The 19,949-nt window shown below is 36.5% G+C and overlaps 3 protein-coding genes across 3 annotated transcripts; 1 reads left to right on the top strand and 2 right to left on the bottom strand.

Moving 5' to 3' along the window:
* Positions 1-556: 556 nt before the first annotated feature.
* On the bottom strand, positions 557-5,389 carry LOC113762491 (COP9 signalosome complex subunit 1). Its single transcript, XM_027305964.1, has 6 exons — positions 4,890-5,389; positions 3,310-3,630; positions 3,059-3,175; positions 2,881-2,966; positions 1,465-1,699; positions 557-1,200 (listed from the first exon to the last, which is right to left on the bottom strand). The coding sequence occupies exons 1-6, from the start codon at positions 5,295-5,297 to the stop codon at positions 1,021-1,023; spliced, it is 1,347 nt and encodes a 448-aa protein (XP_027161765.1). The 5' UTR covers positions 5,298-5,389; the 3' UTR covers positions 557-1,020.
* A 4,329-nt stretch (positions 5,390-9,718) lies between these two features.
* LOC113760328 (1-aminocyclopropane-1-carboxylate oxidase homolog 1-like) lies at positions 9,719-11,285 on the bottom strand. The gene is made up of 3 exons (XM_027302882.1): positions 10,750-11,285; positions 10,201-10,522; positions 9,719-10,060 (listed from the first exon to the last, which is right to left on the bottom strand). Exons 1-3 carry the CDS (start codon positions 11,283-11,285, stop codon positions 9,794-9,796), a joined length of 1,125 nt encoding a protein of 374 aa, XP_027158683.1. The 3' UTR covers positions 9,719-9,793.
* Positions 11,286-19,065: 7,780 nt separating this feature from the next.
* On the top strand, positions 19,066-19,752 carry LOC113760327 (isoflavone 3'-hydroxylase-like). Its single transcript, XM_027302881.1, has one exon. The coding sequence runs from the start codon at positions 19,066-19,068 to the stop codon at positions 19,750-19,752; it is 687 nt and encodes a 228-aa protein (XP_027158682.1).
* Positions 19,753-19,949: the final 197 nt, after the last annotated feature.

The following is a 19,949-nucleotide window of genomic DNA, read 5'->3' as shown; positions in this document are numbered from 1 at the left end:
CTATCATGATAGTAATATTTTAATCTTAATTGGACTGAATTGTTACCAAATTTGAAAAGCAAGGGAGCTAGGTAAAATTTTTAAAACCTAGAGGGGTCTCAGTGAAAGTGTCAGAAACCTCAGGGGAGGTTTGTGAAATTATCCCTATTTTAAATTAGATGGCTAGAATTGAATTTATGAACACAAATTTTAACCGGTGATAAAAATTAAAATTATCGTTTCTTTGCAGATGGTTAGTACAGCTTCTACTTGAGCTGCATGGCCCGGTTCAGTTGGAACATTCTTACCGCTAAGATGTTTCCATGTTCATTTTGCCAAGCATCTCTTTTTTTTTTTTTTTGGTCAAAATTTGTCAAAGCATTTCAAGAAGCGGATGAAATCAGTTGATATGCATTCCAAGCCATAGTTACTTTAATCATTATTGATGCCTGCCAAAAATGGAAAATTCAATTTCGATTCCCAGAAGGGTAGGTTGAAATTTTACATCACTAGCCTTAGCCTGATTCAAAATCCCTCGCATGCTCAATTTTGGAAAAAATTTGGAACTAACAAAGGCTTGACAGGCTCCACCCGCCAACCACAAAATCAGATAAATCAAACTTGCCAAACAACATTTGCAGTATAGCCCTTAAAAACAATACAAACAAACACGACCGGCACACACATTCGCAAGGGAAAAATCAAATCCGATATTCACAAACGCAAATCAGAGTTATTAAGCATCTAGCCAAATATATGTACCGAACAAAGACCGCCAGAGACAAATATATGTACCAAAGGCTGGCAACTTGTGTAATTAATGATCTAATTAATATTAACACCAAGTGAGATTTTAAATGTTTGAATGTAACTGAAGGACCATTTGCACCCTACCAATGCCAAACGCTATTGAACAATCAAAACTGATTCACTGGTCCAACATGCTTGATCCTTTCTTTTCCTCCCCTTCCCACTCCTGGGGAATAACTTTGCTTAACTTCACCAGTTTGGTCATCCGCATGCTCCAATTTTACAAGTGATTCAGTGCTGTTTCCTTGATGCCTTGAGAGCGTAATCGTGCTTCATGAGACTTACTCTCAATAACATAGCCCTCACATCCCGGTCAAATTCACCACCCGTCTGCAGCACCCTCTGGAACGTGGCATTTCTCTGATCCGCATGCCGTGCATAGAGAACTTTATTGTGGGAGTCAATTCGAGCCTGCAGGAACAAGTCATTTTAATTCCAAAATCCCAGGATTTAGCCCCTCTCTTGACCTAGGTCTGACAATCAGATACAGCAAAACAAAAAAGGAGTGCCAGAGTATTGCAAAGTAATTTAGTGTGTTTAAATAAGAGATTATTTGGAATAATTTTTTTGGGAAAAATACTATAGCACTTTTTATGATGTGATGTACATGAGGTAAAAAGGTGGTTGTAAAACATGCTTATGATGCAATCAAATAATTATTTGAGAATAATTTACCTGTATTTGATTTTCAGTAATCAAAGCTTCAAGCTCCTTCTCAAGTCCAGCAATACTAGTCTTAAAAGCATTGGCCATCATACACAGATCAACAGAGACGAATGGGTGAGTGTACTGTATGAGAGCTTTGTTACGGATTTGATCATACAATGTCTCCACATGGTCATGCAAATGAATGTCAAGCAACAGGTTAGCTTTCAGATTTCCCAAGTACTCCAGACATGAAGCGTAGTGGCTGCATGACAAACAGAAAAGAATCCAAATTAGCTGATCAAATACCTGTGGATAACGCTACAAGCAAAAATTAAAAAACAAAAAAGTCTATCCTCTTATCTATTAACAGTAAAAGGGAAACAGTGTTTCTGCTTCTACTGCATAGGAGATGTGACCATTCAAAACAATCATATTATACAGCCCAAGAAGAAAAGGTCATGGCATTTTCTTTGGAAGATTATACCAAACAATCAAAGCACCAACATCAAATTTAGATCTTACAACTAGGCATCGTTTACATCAGTAGAACACAATTACCCTCATACCACTCAGTGAACTATGTCTTAAAAGCAAACATGAAGTGGCTGCTGGGACACCTGAGGTGTCATCAGCAGATTATGAGTTTCTAAGTTAGAGGAATAAAAGCTCCCCTAACATTAGGCAATATAAAAGTGCAAGCAGTTAGGAGACAAGAGAGTGATGTTTTGGAGTAATCATCTACAATTTTCACTTTTACTACTACTGAATTATAGATGTTTATTAAATCCGAACAAAATAACCTCCAACATGCAACGTGCATAAGGTGCTAATAAATAATGACAGACATTTGGAGGAAACAACAATATACCAACAAACAAAGTTTATATTCCTCCTATATGTATAGAAGAAATATGTACAAGAGTACATTACTAAAAGATCAGAGAACACCAAGAGAGATCAATGGCTAGACAATAAAAAGAGCAGAAAGTAGTTGTTATTGACTCGAACCGTGAACAAGGAGACTGAATCAAGCTCGATTTTATTACAATCTTACATCTGAACAACAGATTCCAGGCTCCAATAAATTATTTATGTTTGCATCTGTATGCATCTAGCTGGAGTTTTCATACCACTCAGAGAACATACAAGGAAAAGTAAAAGTAAAATAAAAGTTTCAAGACACTGATGCAAAAAAAATGGCCCCAAACGGCAAAGGTGAACGTAAAAATTTGAATAGCATTTACCTTGCAAAACTACTTTCATCAACCAAGTTTCATGTAACAATATGTGCTGCCAATGTCTGCCTACTTACCAAAGTATAAAACAGCTATGTATTTTTATTGCCCTCTTATGTGAACCAGAGAAAAAAGGGAAACCACATCCTACTCGTAACTGAAGCAATGCTAAAAAGCTGCCTGACACGTAAGAACATCAGTAGATCACCTTGTATAGAAATCCTGAATAAGTTCTCTTATCTCTGGTACCAGCTCTAAGAAATTCCTAAAGTTACTGTTGTCTATAACTTTGCTCTGCAAATATAACAATATAGTTAGGAAGTAATTCACAATTTCAAGAAAATCTTCACCAGAAAACAGATGTGCAAAAGAGGGGTGTAAGTAACCTTTAGTTCTGTTCGGTCAAAACTTGCAAGAGCACATAATCCACCATATGTTGCAACATCCTGAGCCGCTATTACTTCTGTATAGTTATTACCCAATTCTGGACCAGTTTCCAAGAACTGCAAGGATGATAGCCACCGTAAAGTGATCATAAGTAACAAATTAACCATCCCAATCACATGTAAATCCCACTCGCGAAAAAGTACTTAAAGACAAAATTGTTTTAGTCAAAAAGGTGACATAAATCACAAACCTTGCGAGCAGCAAGCTTGTACTTTTTACCCTCCAAGTGCGCTAACCCAGCGGCACAATGCAGTTTTGCGCTTGTGACAGCATCCACAGCATCTGGACTCTGCTCTGCTTTGCTGACGTAACTTGTAACATGTGTGAATTGGCCCATCTCAATGCTAACCAAAATTGCATTCAAACACATATGAACAATATGCTTTGAAGTCGTACAGTAATCACGAGTACGCACATAATTCTTAAATGCTTCTGCAAGTGCACCATGTGCATAGTAAAAGTCACCAAAATCATTGTATCCCATTCTAATGCTCTCTTTTATCAAATTTGTCTGCAAATAAAGATGAGAAGGTAAGCAACATAAAATTAACATTAGGGTGAACTTTTGCAAAACCCATGATATGGGTCATAAAGACACAGACTTCTCAGAAAGATAAGACAATACTGTACTATGTATTACCCATCCCTCAAAAAAATGGATAGAGGGCGTCTCAGGAAAGTCAAGGGGGAAAAAAGACACCATTTTTTGGTCAGATTACATTAGTAATCCCAAATCCTAGTTAGCTCCACATATCAACAACCCCACAGATTGCAGATGCTCCAAAATCCCACAAGAAATAAAGAAAATCCATGTATTGCAATGGCTACGTGCTACTCGGGTAAAACTAAGGTTATAATGTCTAAACAAAAAATATGACACTCACTGCAAATAAGAAGCTGTATTGGTTTAGTTGGCTGTCGCCAAGGTGATTAATATTGCATTTATTACAGTATATTGACGCTAATCTGCAGCCAGTGAACTTTCAAAGCAATTCATTCAATTTAATCTAGGTAGTTTTCATTCAATCTCATTGACGAGTTAATTTTGTTAATTCAGTAAGACCGGAAAATAGAGACCCAATGGTAGTAGAACAGTCTTACTGCATAAACCATCCCCCTCATAAAACTAATTATAGGATGGTCAAGATTCAACAAATGATCAGGCTGATATTTATCATTCAATTCACACATCAAGAAAGGTCCACATCAGCATAGCATCCCAATCAAAAGCCACAGCCAAATTACCTAATAATATGCTCAAACGTTACCCGTATTCAAATCTCCAATCTCATTATAACTGTGCTATAAGGAGATGAAAGAGAAAACAAAGTGACACCCATTATAACTTATACTATTATCAGAAGTAAATTCCAAGCACTTATTACTCATTCGAGATTGAATAAAAACCCCGTTAGACACGCAAGAATGCCATTCTGGACCTAACAGAACAACCTACTTAGCTAAACAGTACTTTTAGTGCTTTTCCTCCAAAGCATAAAATTAGCGGGCTATAGCTTTTATTCAAAGTCAACCCTATATGAGGTATTCTCAGCTGGTGTCAGCTTCTGCTCTTTAGCTTTATCTAATTTCAATAAGCAGAAACTATGGAGAACAAGCCCTCATATGTATAATTGTATATAAGCAAGCTTGCACAGATACTAACAAGTATGGATTTTACAAAGCAAAAGAAATAACTAAATCGACAATGCACACCATTAAACCCCAAACAAATAGGCAAATCCAACAATACTAAAAATAGTTAGCATATACCCTATAAGCATTAAGTTCGTTCTCGAGCTTCTCCCTCCTCTGCTCAGCACGACGATCAACCGCATCAGCCCATGCTGGGTCCGGGCCGTAATTAGGGCCCAAACGCCCATCAATTTTCTGAACAACATCCCTGAAAATATGAGTATTCTCTCCCTTTTTGATCTCATCGTACGCCATTCTCAAAGCTTCCAATTGCATAGAAACATTGTCGCATCGCTCGGCGATGAAAAGAAGCCGCATAATTTTCGTTCTCCCGCTGTACAACGCCGCATACGCCTCGACGTCGAGCTGCTCTCCGCTGATTATTGGTCTCTGACGCTGCGGTTCCCCACCGGCGCCGTCGCCGCCGTTAGCATAGATCTCGTTCTCGTCCATCATATATCTCCCGATGTCGTCTTCGGCTTCCATCCTTTGTGGAACGACGTCGTCAAAAGCTAGGGTTCCGTTTAAATCACTGTTCCTTTTTTGCCTGCTCAGTTGTGGCCTCTGAGCGTTCGATAATTTCCGACTTTGAGAGCGACGCAGACCAGAGGGGTTTAAGATACTACTACACTATTGCGGTAGTGTAACGGTGTCGTTGCATTGAATTGGGCCTTCAACGGGCTACAAACTTGGGCCGAATTTATACATTTGATATTTTAAGCCCAACGTCTTGCGTCACACAATTTGTTTCCACTTCGCAGCCCAAACGTTACTTCTGTCATGTAGGCCGACACAGACTATCTTAATCTTTTCCAACCCAAGTATCTCTTGAACAGACAAATTAAAAAAAAAAAAGAAAGAAAAGCAAAAGAGAGTTAACCAAATAATGAAATTAAGCTAAAAAAAAATACTAATGAAATTAAGCTCGAGCAAGATTCATTATCTATTGATCTGTTATATTTAGCTTTATAAGCATAAGACATTCTATCTAGGTGTAAATATATCGAAACATTTGAGTTTTGCTCAAATTTGACATGATAAAAACATACGAATGTTGTTATTTTAATTATCCATATTTCTTTCTCTTAGATGGCATGCCTAATTGAAGAGAATTAACAAATTTATTTGGATATATACATGGATTTTACCTATATTTATATCCAGCTATTCTATAAATCTTTATATATATATATATAGTCTTTCTCTCTTCTAACAACTATATTTATTTAAATACATTTGAATTGTTTGTTCTTACGGTTCCTTTCTATTCTAATCATATCATCTTTTTTCAATACATTTCTTATATATTTTTTATCCATAAGTATTAATTTACTGTAACAAAAAATTTAACTATTACACCTATAGATTCACCAATATTCCTAGAAATTGAATATTTGTTGATGAAGAATATAAATTATTGGATCTTTTGTACTTAATTAACTACAAATATGTTGTTTTGGCTAGGATTATGGCCATTAAAAAAATATTTATTTTACAAAAGAATAGCCACAAAAAGAAAAGAATATCTATCGATTCTCTAATATGCATTACAATATTTGATGAATACTATATTATTATAGTAAAAGTATGTAAAAAAGTTTTTAAAATTAGTATGATAATTAAACATTTAGAATATATCAAAATTTTAAAATTAATATGAATGAACATCTGGAATCGTTGTTAATTTTTTTTAATTTAAATTATTCATATGTGCACAAATTCACAGTAAATAAAAAAAAATAGATCATGCTAAGGTACGAACAAAACATTAGTGTATCCAACTCAAAAATATATATATATATTTTTTACTTTTTTTTTTTAAGTGTAAGTAAAAAGACTCGAACCCGAAATCTCTTGCTTACACTTCCTCCTGTGTACCACCCAACCCATCCCTCCCCCTATCCAACTCAAAAATAGTATATTAATACAGGCAATTTCTAATAGCGAGTGTTTTATGCTTTGTAAGAAACCAAATCAAGCGTGACCATTATTATACCCAACTCAAATTGGTTGGGTATAAAGCCAATCAAGACAAATGTTCGAAGAACTCAAAGAGCATTTGCTAAGTACCTGAGTAGCGTCTTTAACTTTGGCGTTCTCCACATCCATTACAGAGGCCCTAGTGCTTGCTAGTCATTACGTTCATTTGTCGTAGCAGTTGGTCTTTTCGATTGTCTGGACCAAATAAGACTTTATTGCCAGCTTCCTAATTAAGCTACTACTTACTTATGCACATAATTATTAAAACCAACTCGAACATCAACCCGACAGAGGACTAGGGTTGGTGGATAAGTGGTTCAATCGATGGATCACACTATACAATAAAAAATATATATATATATATAATATAATTAAATAAACATATAAATAATAATATAAATATAGAAATTCTTAAATATTAACAAGCCATAACCTATTCATATTTCAAAGTTCATACACACAAGTCATACTCATATGTGTTTCTTAGTTCATGAATTCATATTGATATTATACACAAATATAAATGATAAATTTAAGTGTCAAAAAAAGAAAGAAACCCTAATTTCCAAATTCCTTTTCAATTTTTCTCATCTAATTATCAAAAAGACGACAATACCCATGTGTGGTGTAGCTGGTCAAATTAAAAAATTGGATAAAAAGATAATTTGAAAAATAAAATTAAAACCCTTCGAGTTCATAATGTTTAACAGGTCACCGGTTCAATCGTCTGAATCAAACAGTTCAAAGGGAGTCATCTGCAATTCTAATCCAATTGCTAAACTAGCCCGATTCTATGACAGATCCACCGGTTTGATCAGTTCAACCCTCGGATCGGACCGAATTTAATAACTATGCTTATGCATCACTCTACTGTCCATTCTTTTGCCTGCTGGCACTCTGTATCTGCCAGCATAGGATTGGAACAGCATCCCATCCCTTCTTGCTAGAGTAGGCGGTGATAGATTCCCATGTACATCACTAGAATCCACCACCTGCTCACCAGCTACCTGCTCAAAGCAACTACCAAACCTGCAAAAACCTCGATGAGAAGAATAGAAGTTCCAAACTTTCACTTCTTCTAGTCGTTTCAAACTAGTACTCCATTAGAATATAATTAATCATCTAACAATTCTTATTCCAATTATTAATCTGTAAAGGAGAGTGCCATGTTCTAACTTGTTCAAGGAAATTCAATATTATAGTGGTATAGGTGAAAAAATGAGCTGTCCTAAGATCATAAGAGTAACATGAGAGGGCAAAACTGACCAAGCCCCGATAATGATAATAAAACCTATCTTTTGTTGTGTATGTTTATATATATATATATATTTGTAATTTAAAATTACAGTACAGTCTGTGATATTACTAGAATTCCAAAGTTAACATGAGACTTTTTAATGGTTGAATTGTCAAAAGACAAAGGACCTTCAACCTTTTTGACCCCCAATATCAAACATCAAACTCAACATTGCTGTTAAAATCAATGGTGGACCATCCTAGCCATTATGCAGGGTTTTCAGGCAGTTTCTGTTAAGCACATCTACAAGGAAGCAAAATAGGTGTGCAGATACTTCGGCAAGATCAGGTGCAAGGCAAGAGCAAGAATTCATCAACTATACTTGTACTCCTTCTTGTATTTTGAAATTGTTAGAAGATGACTAGAGGATTCTGTCTTGGTTTTGTAAACTCGAAGTTGTAAACCCTTTATTTTAAGTTAATTCCAGTCTTTCTTACGCCAAGAAAAAAAAAAAAAAAAAAAACAACAACAACATTGCTGTGGCTATACTTGGAGCCATTTTATCTCTTCTGTCATGAACTTTTTTTTTTTTTTTAATAAGATTACGTGTAGCATTTAGTAGTAGCCCATAACATGTTTGGTCATCTGTCTCTTTCGTGGTGATCTTTTTCTAGAAGATTACAAGAAAGTCAGAATTGTTTCTGTCATTACTTTATTGACTTATTATATAATGTTACGTATAACTCACAACTCATTCAAATCGCAACTAATTCCAAATTTGGCTGAAGACTTGGAAGTTACTTTGAATCTTGGGATTTCATTCTTGAGCACCTGATCAAAGCCTTTATATTACATCTCCTTTGTCATGATCTCATGTTACATGTTCCGATATTGGGTCCTAACTCCTAAGAAAATACGAATTCAGATAATTCCTCAACTTACGGGATCCTTTTTTTGGCTGTTTAATTGAGTACAAAGAGACATTCGGTTGGAGAACCTTTTAGAAAGGAAAGTTCATGCTTTTAATCCAAGAAATATGAATTATTTTATCACAAAAAAAGAGGAGTTTCTAGCACGGCAGCAGCTAATATTGGAGTGTAACTGAGAGATACCGGATTCGAGCCTGTTCATTTGTACTAAAAAAAATAAAATTACAAACAAAAAAGTGTTCTATTCCTTTATTGCCTGACAAAAGTACCAATTGAAACACAACAGGCGCAATATATACCTGTTGGCACTGTCAGCATTCCACCAACGATACCAATTAACCGCCTCATCATTAATCAGTACTTAATCTTTTCCTTGGTCTTGAAAGGTGGTGTCGGGTGAGGAGGAGGGAGATTTGGTCGGACACAAAACTTTTTCATTGCGTCATGTGGGAAATGTACCTTTTCTTTTTTTCTACTAAATGGTTGCTTTCCTAGCAATTAGTAGTAGAATTGACTGGTCAAATATTAATGTCCTCCAATTTCAATTAAAAATTTTGGGTTCTTTCCCTATGGAGAGAAAGTGAAACACATTTCATAGGCATGAGGATGCAAGCACTTGACAAGGGTACGAGTAAGGGGAATCAACAATTGAGATATGGCATCCTCAACAATTGCCTGGTGACCTTGCCACAACTTTTAACATCGTAGATCATGCTTGCCGCAATTTTTAACATCATCCTTTTGTGCCACTTGTAGTTTTTGGTACATAGTCATTTGCCAATACAAACTCAAAACTTCACTATTGTCTCCGATCACTCTCTAGAATTAAGTTGTACCTAGCTGTCTGCACTTGTCAAATGGAAGTGAGGAAGCGCTTTGACACCATCAAGACCTTTAGAAGCATAATACCTGACGTATTCATTGAAGCTGGTTTCCCTGTATATCTGCGGATTCTTGTCGGATAGAAGCTCCTTCACTGGCCCGTACGGCTTGGATTGATTCTTGTTTCTTGGGTAAATGAAACATGCAACTGAGCGTCTTGGACCGACTCTTTTAGCTATCACCCTGTGTTCCACACTTGTGAACTTATCGTTGGTAATCAGCTGCAACATTGACCACGGGAAAACGAGATACACTTGTTAGAATTAATCAAATCAAGATAAAGGTCAAATTAGCGCTGGAATTGATCAAACATATATGTACGGCGTTAATAACAACATTGTAGTGGTTGTTGTATATGCACCTGCAACAGATCTCCAGCGTTTACCAAAAGGGCTCCTTCAACAGGAGTTACATCCAGCCATCGGTTCTTGTGAAGGATTTGGAGACCCCCGATGTCATCTTGCAGGAGGATTGTGAGGATGTATGGGTCGGAGTGCTTCATTATGCCTATGGTCAAGTCAGGCTCGGGACATGGTGGATAATAATGACATAGGAGTCTCTGGATGTCGAAGCATTCCAAACTGGCAAGGTGGCCCCTGGATAGGCCCAGAGCTTCGGACAATAACTCAGCCAGCAGGTTTTTCAATCCATTCAACCGATTCAGATAATCACCAATTTCGTTTCTGTAATTCGATTTTAATTAGTGATCCATTCAAAAAAGGCAAAAATCAGATCTGTGAAAACATGCAAGCAGTAATTAATTGAAGACAAAATTGGCTAGTAAAAAGAATGAAAGAACCAAAGCAATGTCGTTTTCTGCACGAATTAGGCTGGCTCTCCACTGCTAGCAATCCTCGGGCCATGCAAGTAGTAACTAGATTGATGCTAGGGAGTAGTCCATGAAAATTACCTGCAAATCTCAGGGAAGCTTTCCAAGTCGATTTTACTGGTATCGTCGAAATCGCAGGAGAGGGTATCTTTCCACTGAGCAACTTTTGTTAGATAAAGATCCCCGGTGGAGTAATATTTCACCTTCCTCGCAGGATCACGGCTGTAGAATTCCATCCTCGTTTCCTCGGGTTGCTCATGAAATTCCCTGGTGCTTCTCAACAAGTTGTCCAACACACCCGTGGGAATCCCATGATTAACCATTTGGAAGAAACCCCAGGTCCCCAGTGCCTGACTAATTTCATCAACAATTTCGGCCCTTCTTGATGGGATATCAAAGCCCTGAAGGTCTATGGTGGGAACCTGCGGGAGGGGACTGTTGCTGCCATCATCTCCCGTTGTTTTGTTAGCCTCTGGATCATGACTCTCCGGTGGACGGATGAAAATTCTTGGGACCTCTGCCACCCCGGAATCCAGGAGTCCTCTTACACCAACCTTCGTGTCATCGAACTCCTTCAACTCTTTCACCTTTCCATCAAGTTCTGGAAAAGTAGTCATGATTCTTGCTTTCTGAGTACTGAAACTGAAGGGCTTTTTGGCTCTTAATTATAGTACTCAAATTAAATAAAAGATAGTTAAGATGCTGATTTTTGGACGTCCGGGTGGGGTTTTATTTTATATAGGAGAAAGAAACTTCTGTTCCTGGCTGCGTGTGAGCTGCCAACTGTCCAAGGAGCACCACCCTAAAAATCATCGCACAAATTCATCTGCCACTTTCTTTTGGCAAGATCTGTACTAACGCAAGACCTAAATAAACTAATAAAGAAGTAGCATAATTTATGGATTGATGGGACGCACGTAGTTTCCCGCCAAAAAAAAAAAACAAAGAGGCCAGACCAAGAGTTTGAGAGATGAAAGAAATGAATTATTATTGTATAAATGATAAAGACATTATTATGTAGTGTCGGTCCAGTCGGAGGCCCGTTTTTCATTAAATAAAAAAAATTAAAAGTGCAATGGTGCTAGGGGCTTTTTTTTTCCCTTGCGAAAAATTAAGGGGCCTCTTTTTTTTAATGCTTTTATTTTTTTTCATTGTAACTATGCAGCTAAAAGCTTCACATGTTCACATTTAGTAGTTAGAAAAGTTTAATTCCTTTGGCCGATGATCGGTTTTAGTGTATTTTTTTCCACAGTTTTGATATTATTAGCAATCTTTTTCCCCCTTTGCTTTAAGGTAACATTTTTTACCTTGTCAACGACTTTTTTTTTTTTTTGGGTAATTAAAGATGCATTAAGAATAAAATAAGATAAGCTTTTACGTTGGAGTTACCGTAATGCAATCATCCTACGAGTAGATAATCCCTTAAATCATCCAATAGAAAGGGAATTAACAAAAGATGCTTTCCATTTGAGAAAACGTGGCATCTCCTTAGCTTCGATTTGTTTGGATTGTAGTTTAGATGCAATTTTTTATTTGCTTATATCGTTAATGCATTTTTTCAATCATCTTTTTATTTCACATATATCATATCAAAAAAGTGTTATAATATATTTTTTAATAAAATTATTCCAAATAATTTAATGTGCAAACACATATTGTGTATTTCTTTGTAAAGTAACAAAATGATTATTTCATTGAATTTAAAGCTGCATTAATGACAGCAGATTGATAATGTACAATTTTTCCTTTTATAGAAAGGAGATCCATAATACTAAATGCCCAAAGTCATATGTGATAATAGAAAACTTCATCACTTTCTATCTCGATAGAAAGAGGGTTTCTAGAACATTGCATTGGACCACCATGTTCAAACATCAATCACATTCTCTAAATCTGGGTTGGAAATGAATTAAATTGTTCTTAAATGCTCACGAGTTCGCTCGGCTCAAGTCGAGCTCGATTCGACTAGGTTGAATTGTCGAGCTTGAGTAGAGTATAGAAAAACTCAACTCGTTAATTTGCGAATCGATTCGAATATATATTTTATTTTAATAGTAAAATTACATATATATATATCCTTAATATTTCTATTATTTATTAAGAAAAATGTCTATTTTATTTATTTAAAAATATATTAATCTTTTTATTTTTTGAACTCGAGTAGGTTCGAACTCGAGTTCGACAAGGCGGCTCAAATTTGAGAGTTTTACATTAAAAGTTCGTCGTGTTCAAACTTAGCAAAATTGAGTCGAGCTGGTTCGATTAGACCAAAACTCAATTCGACTTGACTCATTTGAAATTCTATTCTAAATATTTTTTCCAACACCTTTTCATGATTCATCCAACTCTTTCTCTCTTCTCCAACAATTATCTTCTTTCACACTAGAAAATTGTTATTCTACTTACTAATTAGCGATTGAACACGTTAGTAATACGACACCTTCTTTTCATTTTGAAAAATTTCTTGACATGATTCGTACATTTTTTAGATTTTTAAAATTTCGGTGTTTTCTTCTATCAAACTCATGGGATTTAGAAAATCTTAAAATACGAAACAGCTCATGGGAGTGCATGGTACACCACACGTAATGCCTACTCAAAATACTCCAAAAGTCCAAATTAAGTTGTTTACGAAAAGAAACTACCATAAAAAAAATGAAAATTCAATTCTTTGAGTAATATCTATAATTGAAGTAAGTATTTATTATATATTTATAGGCATCTTTCTCACAATTCAATGCACTAAAATACTCCGAAGTTGACGTTGATTAGAAACAACGAACATCAAATAAAAAATCTGCAAGATGAGCAATGCATCACTTATCACATCAATTTGATTTTTGGTGGACAAAGAATAAAAATATCATATGCAAACGATGGCTTTTGTAAAGTTTTCAAGGCAATGGGCTGGTCGTTTACGTTTTCACAAATAGCGTCAAGATCGCAAGGCGTTTTAGATTCTATTGAATAGTTCTGGCATTGGTTGTTGAATTTTTTAGCAAATGAAAGGATTTAAATACGCTCCGTTCAAATGGAATTAGTCACCAGCCTCGTTGAAACATTACCGGTACCAACCCAATATTTGTATCTATCGAGTACAATATTCATTTTTTCCGGTTATTTTACAGCCCAATTTTGAAACCTCAATAAAAAAATAATTCCGGAACCTTTACGACTAAGCCCTCATGCAACCTTTTTTTTTTATATATATATATATATTATCATTGATTTCAATAGTTTTCTGCTCCCAACTGCCAGACGGCAGGTGTACGATATGATTACGTGAACTATTATATATACTAATTAAACATGTATTACTACAATGTATCAGAACATAACTGTTGACTGCTACAAAATTAATCCCATTATCTGCTATGTCCTCATATGACGAGTCAAACTTGGCAAGAGGCGGCAGCAGAGAAATCTTCTTTTTTTAATCATAAATCATTAAATGAATGAATGCCTCAACTAGTTACAAGGACTACTATACCTGTGATATTTTTTTAATTTAATTGATGAGCTCAGTTAAAGAAGATGTTCTACCATTTCAAAGTAGGTGAGATGGATCCAATGCCAATTGTTCAAGAAAGTGCCCCTTTTTCTTCTTTTTTCTTTTTTCTTTTTAAAAAAAGAGAAATTGAAGGAAATAGCTTTGACCAACCTTTTAACAAATAGAAAACCTCTAGAATTAGTCTTGCTGGCAATGGTGATGATGAATGCTCGGTGGACTATGTGGAGTAATTGACTAATTGATCGCGAGCGGATGTTAGCATCATCAAATGAACATCAAAATTGATTATACGTATCCGTACTCAGTTGGGAATTATGCCATTATGAAAATCATGAATGAAAATGTCATATTTTGTTTCTTTATCATGTTCTAAGGGACCCAACGTCCCAGATTGATACTTCATTAATGATATTTTCAGACGCGTTAATAAATTTTGAATTACTTAATGTATAGCCCACTCCTACTTCTATCGGGAGCGGGGGAGAGGGGAATCTACTCTATGGGAAGGCCCAATTGATCCGAGGGAAACTGACAGAGACTGAACCACCATCATATCAGATGGGTGTACCACAACACCCATATGAATTTAGAACAAACCTCGTATTGAGGCATATTGATAAGAAACAAGATTTGAATTCTTGACCTCTCTTTCCAGTGATTTGAACTCTGCCAATCTAAGCCAGTGATCTGAATCGTTAGGGTGGTGGATTTCAAGATATTCCAATCTTGCTTGATATTCTTCATCCAACCCACAAATCTCTTGGAATTTTGTTCTAGCTAGAAGAAATGTGCAAACTTGTGGTGTTTCTTGGTGAAGTATTGGTGGAAAGTCTTGCTTACAACTAGGGTTTAGGAGCTTGAAGAGGTAACCACTTCATCCTTCTTTAATCTTTAATCTTTCATACAATATTCGTATTGAGTTGGTTCCTTAGGTAGTTAATTAGGAGCACAGATTTCAGCAAAACATGTAACAAATGTGCATTCATGATACTAATTATTGTATGTTGTTTTATGTCTTTATTTGATGTACATTAACAGTTTAATGATGATAACCCACGTTAATACTCTAATAACACGCAGACACGAAACTGGTGTATATACGGTGATCATAGATATGATGGAGACAATGCAAAATTGAGCCGCGTGAGGTAACGTGCTGGACCAACGTTATGTATTTAAAGTTCCTGTACGTGTTTGTTGGCATAATTTTCCACCATTATGCGTATGACATGAGATTTAAGATATTTTGAAAGGGAAAATGGGGAATCATAGCTTGCTGTTTAAGGTTTTTTGTTCTTTGTTTTTAATCATTTGATGATGTATCTACTTGAGATTGCCACTTTGCTCATGAGGACTAATCTTCATTAACCTAATTGCTTTTTAATTCTTTACGTTGCTTATTTGCAATAAGGATTGACGAGAGAACAGTTGGATCTGGTCAATTCAAGTACAAAGAAAAAGGGATGATGGCGTATGAGCCTTGATCGCGGAGAGCAACTTTTGAATGTATCTATCATTGGCAGTTTTCTGGAGGACAAACTCCACTTTGCAGTTTGTTCCTATGAATTTATATCACTTTTCACTTTGTATATTAAATTTCAATTTTGAACACTTTACACTATAAGCTCTCGAGTTTGTTTCACTTAAATTCGGCCAATGACAATTTTTGCAAAATTAAAGGCGTAGAGGACTCAACAAATCAATGATAACAAACGGTTAAATACTTAATAATCCCTTCTCAGATTATGTGCCGTTTCTTTTCTTCATGGCTGGCTGCTAACTTGATCACCATCCGTCACTCCACGACAAAGAAATATATGTTGATCCGCGTCAAACGAATGCTAATCTATTGGTCTCAGCTTAATTATTTTTGCACGTATCGAACACGACAGATTAAGAAATTGACATTCACGAAGACAAGACAAAATTGACATTTTTGACATTTAACTTTTTGGAATGGAAGATAATGATGTTCAAGAACCAAACATGAAATTTATTTGAACTACTCCAATTCAATAAAATTTGACATTTACAAGACGCCAGAGTGAAGATGTTCATATCCTTCTTAATCTTTTGAAAATGAAAGATGCTCAGGTTCTGCAACCAATCATGAATTACATACATAATTCTTGATTGTTTTCACATGCGAGCAAAGCAACTTAGCATGTGGACCGTGAAACTACTAATTATGAAATTGACACCACACCATACTCCATAGTCCACGTCCAGAGTGACAGTCCTCTGCATCCATGGAAACCACTGCATATTTGTCCATGGCTGAATTTCTTCTGATTCTCCACCTCTTGACCCACCGTTTACTTCACAAGTTACAAAATCTCTACTTGCTCAAGAAGAAGAAATTCCCTCTCCATAAAGTCCTGTCTGATGTATCCAGAAAGTATAGTCCAGTACTTGCACCTCTAGTTTGGTTCTTGGCCAGTCCTACTCATCTCCTCTCCCTTGCCTGCAGAAGCATGTTTTACCAAGAATGATCATGTTTTTGCCAATCGCTCTCCCTTGCTTGTTGTAAAGCTCCTGAGCTACAATGTCACCACATTAATTTGGTCACCTTACGGGCAGCACTGGAGAAACCTTTGTCGAATTGCAACCATTGAAATAGTCCAGATGTTATCTCCAATCCTGGTGGATGAGGTGAGAATCCTGATCCGAAGGCTCTTCTTCCAAGTCTCTGATAGGAATCTAGAGAGGATCTTTGACATAAGATCATCCTTGTATGAACTTGCATTCAACATGACGATACGAATGATCTGCGCTAAAAAAAATACTACGGGTTGAGCGAGGAGAATGGAGAAGATGCAAAGATGTTTCGAGGGCTTGTAGAAGAAATTTTGAGGCAGGTAACGAAGTCTAGTGTTTTGGATTTCATGCCATTCATGCTGTGCTTTGGATGGTTAAGAAGTTGGTGGAGTTAAACGAAGAGAGGGGTAAGTTGCTGCAAAAATTGGTAGAAGACAGCAGGAGGAGGATGGTGACTGATGATCCGGCCGCAACTGATCATGCTCAGGGAAGAATGAGAAGCATGATTCAAGTATTATTAGAATTGCAGTCTAAAAAACTAGAAGGCTATCCCGATGAAATAACCAAAGGCCATATCCCCTCTGAGGATTGCAATGTGGAAGGTTTTCGCATTCCCGGTGGAACTATGCTGTTGGTTGGTTAAAGCATGGGCCATACCCCATGATCCCAAAATATGGATAAAACCTGAAAATGTTCATGCCTGAGCGATTTGAAGGCATAGAAGAAACCAAAATGGGTTCAAGCTAATGCCTTTTAGATCAGGCTGGTGAAGATGAGAGAAAACTCGGCCATTGGCTCCACTTTATTGACATTGGGTTCTTTACTGCAATTTTTTGACTGGGAAAGAATCAGTGGTGATCAAGAGATAAACATGAGTGAAGACGGTGGACTTCAAGAGATAAAACACTTACACTTCACCCTTGATGGTTAAGTATTTTCCTAGACCAAACATGGTCAGCCTTCTGTCTCAGCAATGAATCAAGCCTCCTCAGAGCCCCAGAAAATTGCAACGTCTAATCAAATCTAGCAAATCAAATGGAATATTAGCACTTTGTGGTATTCTTGTATGAAGCAAGAATTTCTGATATAACTTCTACAGATTGCTGCCGATAACTGCCAAGTCCTGTAGAATTGCAGTTACCGAATAGATTTCTTGAAACAAATGCAAAGGAAAGCAAAAGTAAAGCAGTTTTAGAGGGTATGTATGCATGTATGAATAAGTATATTTTTAATTCACTTTGATTAAAAGCATAAAAAAGTTGAGAAGAATTCATTGAAGAATGTGCAAAACAGTTTGCCTTTTTCCAAAGAAGACATGATCCTAATTAAACGAAACGATTACCCCATCAGTTTTTTCTTTTTTTTTTTTTGACACGGAGACTAGTTTTGATTAGTACTGAGCGAACCTCTTTTGTCTACCGGTGTGATCTGCTTTAGTAAACTTTGGCCGTGAAATTCTATCCTTGTGTTGTTGGAGGCGTTCTGTATCACATCTGCAACAAATCAATGTGAAAGGAAAACTCACAATCAAAACATTCTTGATTATTCTCTGATTGATCAAGAACCTTATAAGCACAAGAATTTTACCTGCCCCAGAGGCTAAAGAATGCGTCAACATGAATGAAATCACGAGTTCTAGGACAAGAGCACCTATTTAAGTGTAGTTCACTGATTTGTACTGCAAGAAGATTTTTCTTATTTGAATAACTGCTCATCATTGTACAAGAAATGTTATCAACTCAACTGATAATCACTGTTTACACTAAGTTACAACTTTATCCTGTAGTAAATGGATTTAAGATTTGCTATTAACCACAACGAATCTAATGAATATATATAAACTTAATACTCCTAATCCTGATGAGTAAATTTATTAGTTCTTACAGCTGACTAGCTTTAACCTTTAACAACTCCCAGTTTACTGAAACTTGACATGTAGGAAACAAGACAAGAATGCCATGGAGAGGATGCTCCGATTCTTCTTGAAATTCTGAAATAGAAGATGCTCGTACTTCATGACAAAATGTGAAAGTCGTTGAACAGCTCCCAATTTAGTAGAACTTGGCACTTATTGGCAAAATGCCAAGAGAAGATACTCATATTCTTCTAAATTTTTGTATCCATGAAAGCAAGATGCTTCTATGAATTTCCTCGGACCATTTTAAATTCTCAATCGTTGTCAATATAATTTACCAAGTTGGTTAGTAAAGGTTAGAACTTCCCGAGCAGAAGACAAAATGCCACAAGAAGAAGATGCTCACGTTCAATTCTTAACTTTTTGAAGATGCTCTTGTTTCTAATTAAAACTCGAAAAACTCCATCTCCAAGTGACAATATCCTTTGCATCCATGGAAACTATTTCATATTTGTCTATCATTGTATTTCTTCTAATTCTCCATGTCTTGACCAACCGATCCCTTCACAAGTTACAAAATCGTCCGCCAACCCCTTTTCCAACCATTCCCTTCACCGGCCATCTCTACTTGCTCAAGAGGAAGAAGAATGTCCCCCTCCATATAGCCCTGTGTGAAGTCTCAAGAAAGTATGGTCCAGTACTTTACCTCCGGTTTGGCATTCGCCCAGTCGTCCTCGTCTCCTCTACATCGGCTGCCGAAGAATGCTTTACCAAGAACGATATTACTTTTGCAAATCGCCCTACTCTACTTGTTGGGAAGCTCCTGAACTACAATTCGACCACTTTGGTTTGGTCATCTTACGGCCAGCATTGGAGAAACCTACGCCAGATTGCAACCTTAGAGATATTGTCCTCCAACACAATTCACAGGCTATCACCCATCCGCGTTGACGAGGTAAGAGCACTGATTCTGAGGCTCTTCCAGGAGTTCTCTGATCATGAGAAACAACTGGAAAGGATTGTTAAAATAAGACCAGCATTATACGAACTTGGAATGAGTGTAATGAGAAGAATGATTTTTGGTGGAAAACGCCACTACTATGGTGAGAGTAGTGAGGAGAATTCTGACTTTGCAAAGCAGTTTCGAGGGATTGTAGCTGAATTTCAAAGGCGGCTGTGAACTCCCCTATTTTATTTGTCATGCCATTCATGCGCTTCTTTGGATACGGAAAGGTTGCGAAGACGTTGATGAAGTTAAACCAAACAAAGGATAAGTTGCTGCAAACGTTAATAGACAAATGTAGAAGCATAGGGACTGACGATGATCCAGCTGCAAAGGCTGGTCATCAGGCTCAAGGGAGGAAGGGAAGTATGATT

Source organism: Coffea eugenioides, chromosome 2, assembly GCF_003713205.1.
Source record: "Coffea eugenioides isolate CCC68of chromosome 2, Ceug_1.0, whole genome shotgun sequence".
Taxonomy (NCBI): Eukaryota; Viridiplantae; Streptophyta; class Magnoliopsida; order Gentianales; family Rubiaceae; genus Coffea; species Coffea eugenioides.
This window is presented reverse-complemented; position numbering and strand designations above follow the sequence as displayed.

Bases quoted from the DNA above. Each gene is read 5' to 3' on its own strand.
- LOC113760327 (XM_027302881.1), top strand. From the start codon at position 19,066: ATGGAAACTATTTCATATTTGTCTATCATTGTATTTCTTCTAATTCTC.
- LOC113760328 (XM_027302882.1), bottom strand. From the start codon at position 11,285: ATGACTACTTTTCCAGAACTTGATGGAAAGGTGAAAGAGTTGAAGGAG. The intron at 10,523-10,749 runs GTAATTTTCATG...ATCGAATTACAG, and splicing joins AGCTTCCCTGAGATTTGCAG to AAACGAAATTGGTGATTATC. The intron at 10,061-10,200 runs GTGCATATACAA...TCAATGTTGCAG, and splicing joins ACGCTGGAGATCTGTTGCAG to CTGATTACCAACGATAAGTT.
- LOC113762491 (XM_027305964.1), bottom strand. From the start codon at position 5,297: ATGGAAGCCGAAGACGACATCGGGAGATATATGATGGACGAGAACGAG. The intron at 3,176-3,309 runs GTTTGTGATTTA...TCATCCTTGCAG, and splicing joins ACAAGCTTGCTGCTCGCAAG to TTCTTGGAAACTGGTCCAGA. The intron at 2,967-3,058 runs GTTACTTACACC...TTATATTTGCAG, and splicing joins TTGACCGAACAGAACTAAAG to AGCAAAGTTATAGACAACAG.